Source organism: Miscanthus floridulus, chromosome 18 (genome assembly GCF_019320115.1).
Source record: "Miscanthus floridulus cultivar M001 chromosome 18, ASM1932011v1, whole genome shotgun sequence".
Classification (NCBI taxonomy): domain Eukaryota; kingdom Viridiplantae; phylum Streptophyta; class Magnoliopsida; order Poales; family Poaceae; genus Miscanthus; species Miscanthus floridulus.
The window spans coordinates 48,461,825-48,465,206 of NC_089597.1; the positions used below are offsets into that span (position 1 = coordinate 48,461,825).

Sequence of the window (3,382 nt, forward strand, 5' to 3'; positions counted from 1 at the left end):
CACGACGATGGCCTTGACTTAGAGGCCATCCAAGCCCATGCGGGCCACGACCCTAGAGCTTGGGATCGTGGCCACCGACTCCACAAGCAGCAAGACGATCGGCGACCCAGGGGGCCACCTACTCTCGTAGGAGGCCCCCGGACGATCAGGGGACAATGACGAAAACCACAGCGAGACCACATCGCTCAGGACGGCTGGCGAAATACCACCGTATCCACACTACCGCCATGGTGGGCACTATGGTACCACGTCATGCCATGCCGCAATGTGAGCACAAGACCATGACGACAGCCATGCCAAGACGTGCACCCCAAGATGGCGTTAATTGCAAGCCAAGTTAGCTAGGTTCTCTTCCTCAGGCTCACGATCCCTCGGTCGGGAAAACATCCTTCTTTGTATCCTGGTTTCGGACTCTATATAAGGGCAACCAGGGCCTCCATTCGGGGCATCCTATCATTCTCATTCTCACCACATTTCCACTCTCTCCGGGCTCTCAAAGTTTTCCTTTGGGCAGCCCATCTTCTAGCTCTAGCTCTCCTACCTCTTCCACCATTCTTGCAGCCCCCATTGTAAGAACTTCAGAGCATTGAAACGAGGAGCGTGCACTCGATCATCTCTGAGACTAGACGTAGGGCTCCGGCCTGAACCGGTATAAATCATCGTGTCTTTTGGATGCTACCATCGTCTTCCTAGAGCAGCGCGGGAATCGTATAAATTTAATAGTCCAGTTTACAAAACAATGATAGCTCCGCTTCACTCGCTCCTGGTTCTTCGGCGAGCTCTCTGCCGGCTGCACGCGCTACTATGGCCCCTTGCCTCCGTGCCGGCTGTAGCTCGGCCATGGCCGTGCCACCCCCGGCCTCCCAGCACGCTCGCGCGCCTTCCCCAGCTCCGGCCACGTCTTCCCGCCTCCCGCCTGACCTCAGCGCCGCCCCCCGTCGGCTGGCCACGAGCCGGCCCCGCGGTGGCCCGCGCTGCTCTAGTTGGCCCAGCTCTAGCCGTGGCCCCTGCCCTGCCTCTTGACCGGCCGCGAGTCTGCTCCGGTCATCCCTGTACGTGTGCTCGAAGAAGAAGACGCCGATGTTTTTTTCTCCTAACGCATGTGTCCGAGTGGCAGTGAGGTAGAGAGCCAAGGGCAAATCTGGTTATTCCAAAGAAAATACCCTTCCGTGGATCTGGAGCTGCTTTTGTAGCCAAACAGTTCCCTACTAGATATACGGTAGATTCAACAGTGGAGCTACTTCACGGTGAATTTCAGATGTGTAGACTCAATTTTTCGGTGGTGGAGCTGTCCAAAAGGCCCTATATAGACTTACAAATCCTCGGCGGGAATGAAGTCAAATCTATTTGAAAGATCATACTAGAAATACCATTCAGGTTTGCAGCCATCTCGAGATCATCCCGTGATTCTACCCAATCACATCTTACAGTCATCCCGAGCTTCACATATATAATATTGTATAGATTCTCACGATTCTTAGCCAGCTACAGATTGTTTAGAATTTCGAACTCGTATATACAAGCTCGATCTCACCGACAGACGTTCGAACTCGTATATACAAGCTCGCACCGACAGACGACGCTTGATTATTTTACTTGGCCCGAGGCACATTAGGTTCCAGATACGTAACGAGGGTGCTCTAAATTGATCCTACCGAAGTCAACGCACTGGTATCCTATATGTACACATCGATCGAACTGGCCGGTGGTGAGCTTAGCAGTGCTAGGTTGCTCGAGATGGGTGGAGCGCACGAGCCACTGCATCCCCACATGCAGATGAAGACATCGTCTTCTTCCAAAGGCGGCAGTCATGGGTATTTCGTGCCCAGACCCGTCTGCGCTTGGCTTGTCTGCGGCTTCGTCGCCTTGGCCCTCCTCCACGTCCTCTGCTGCACTCCCCCCGGCACTCAAGAAGCCGTCTTATCTCCGCTGCTCCAGTACGTCGACGACACATACAACTTCGTCTCATCTGGGTATGTAAGCTGCATTGCATTCACCGCTTAGATCTTCATGCATTTGCTCCGGCCAGTCGCTTCACTGTTTGTATTTTTGTTACTCGTTGCATAATGCAGGCCGCAGAGCTGCAACTACACGGAGGGGAGGTGGGTGTATGCGCCGGGCCACGCGCGGCGGTACAATGCCACGGAGTGCCACGTGAAGGACAGCCACAACTGCATCCGCAATGGGCGGCCGGACACGGGGTACCTGGACTGGCGGTGGCAGCCGGCGGCGGCGGGGTGCCGGTTGCCGGCGTTCAGCGCGCGGGCGTTCCTGTCGGCGGTGCGCGGCAAGCACGTGGCCTTCGTGGGCGACTCCATGTCGCGGAACCAGGCACAGTCCCTGGTGTGCCTCCTGGTGGGCGCCGGCGTCCCGCACCGCGTCGTGTACCGGGACGCGGACCCGCAGAAGTTCAACCTGTGGCGGTACGCGTTCCCGACGCACGGCGTGACGGTGTCCTTCTACTCGGCGCCCTTCATCGCCAGGGCCACGGGCAAGGCGCTGAACGGGAACGACAGCCTGCCGCAGAACATGAACCACGTGCACCTCGACGCGCTCGACGACCGCTGGGTGGCCGACGCAGACACCATGGACGTGGTGGTGCTCTCCATCGCGCACTGGCCGCTGAACGGGGCCATCTACTACAACAACAGCGCGCGGATCGGGCACCACAACCACCAGGAGCTCAGTGCGTCGGAGGAAATCGGCTACGCCTGGCCGATGAAGGTGGCCTACCGGATGGCGTTGGACCGGCTGAGCTCCGGCGGAAGGCCACGGACCGTGGTGATCGCCACCATGTCGCCGGGCCACTTCGAAGGCAACACCCTCACCACGATGTGCCCCAGGAAGGAGCCTTACAAGGAGGGGGAGAAGGAGCCGCACCACCTCGAAATGGAGCTGGTCCGCCTCGTCTACGAGGAGGCCCAGGCCGCGAGGGCGAGGAACGGTGAAGGTGGCGGCGCAAGGGTGGAGGTGCTGGACGTGACGAAGCTGGCGGTCATGCGGCCGGACGGACACCCCGGACTTTATATGCACCGCGACCCGTTCGCGCACGGCGGCCCGCAGCCGTGGATGCCGTCCGACTGCCTCCATTTCTGCCTGCCCGGCCCGGTCGACACCTTCAACGAGATACTGCAGCAGATCCTGAGGAAGAAGCGGTGAAATCATGGCAGATTCAGATCGCGGACACTAGATGTAGATCGATCATGCACCTTTTTTTTTTTTTGTTGATACATCCATCCCGCAGACTACTGTTGCAACTTTTTGTTACGTTTTCCCCTTCAATTACTTGTATTAAATAGCGTTGGGAGCGCCCACAATCAAGGATCTGGGATTTGACCGAGATAGTCCAAATTTCGGCGAAATTTGTCCATTTCGGTTAGGT

At 57.5% G+C, this 3,382-nt stretch overlaps 1 protein-coding gene across 1 annotated transcript; it reads left to right on the plus strand.

Annotated features, from left to right (window-relative positions):
* Window positions 1–1,737: 1,737 nt before the first annotated feature.
* Window positions 1,738–3,159, plus strand: LOC136520012 (xyloglucan O-acetyltransferase 1-like). Its single transcript, XM_066513416.1, has 2 exons — window positions 1,738–1,973; window positions 2,073–3,159. Exons 1-2 carry the CDS (start codon window positions 1,738–1,740, stop codon window positions 3,157–3,159), a joined length of 1,323 nt encoding a protein of 440 aa, XP_066369513.1.
* The last annotated feature ends 223 nt before the right edge of the window (window positions 3,160–3,382 follow it).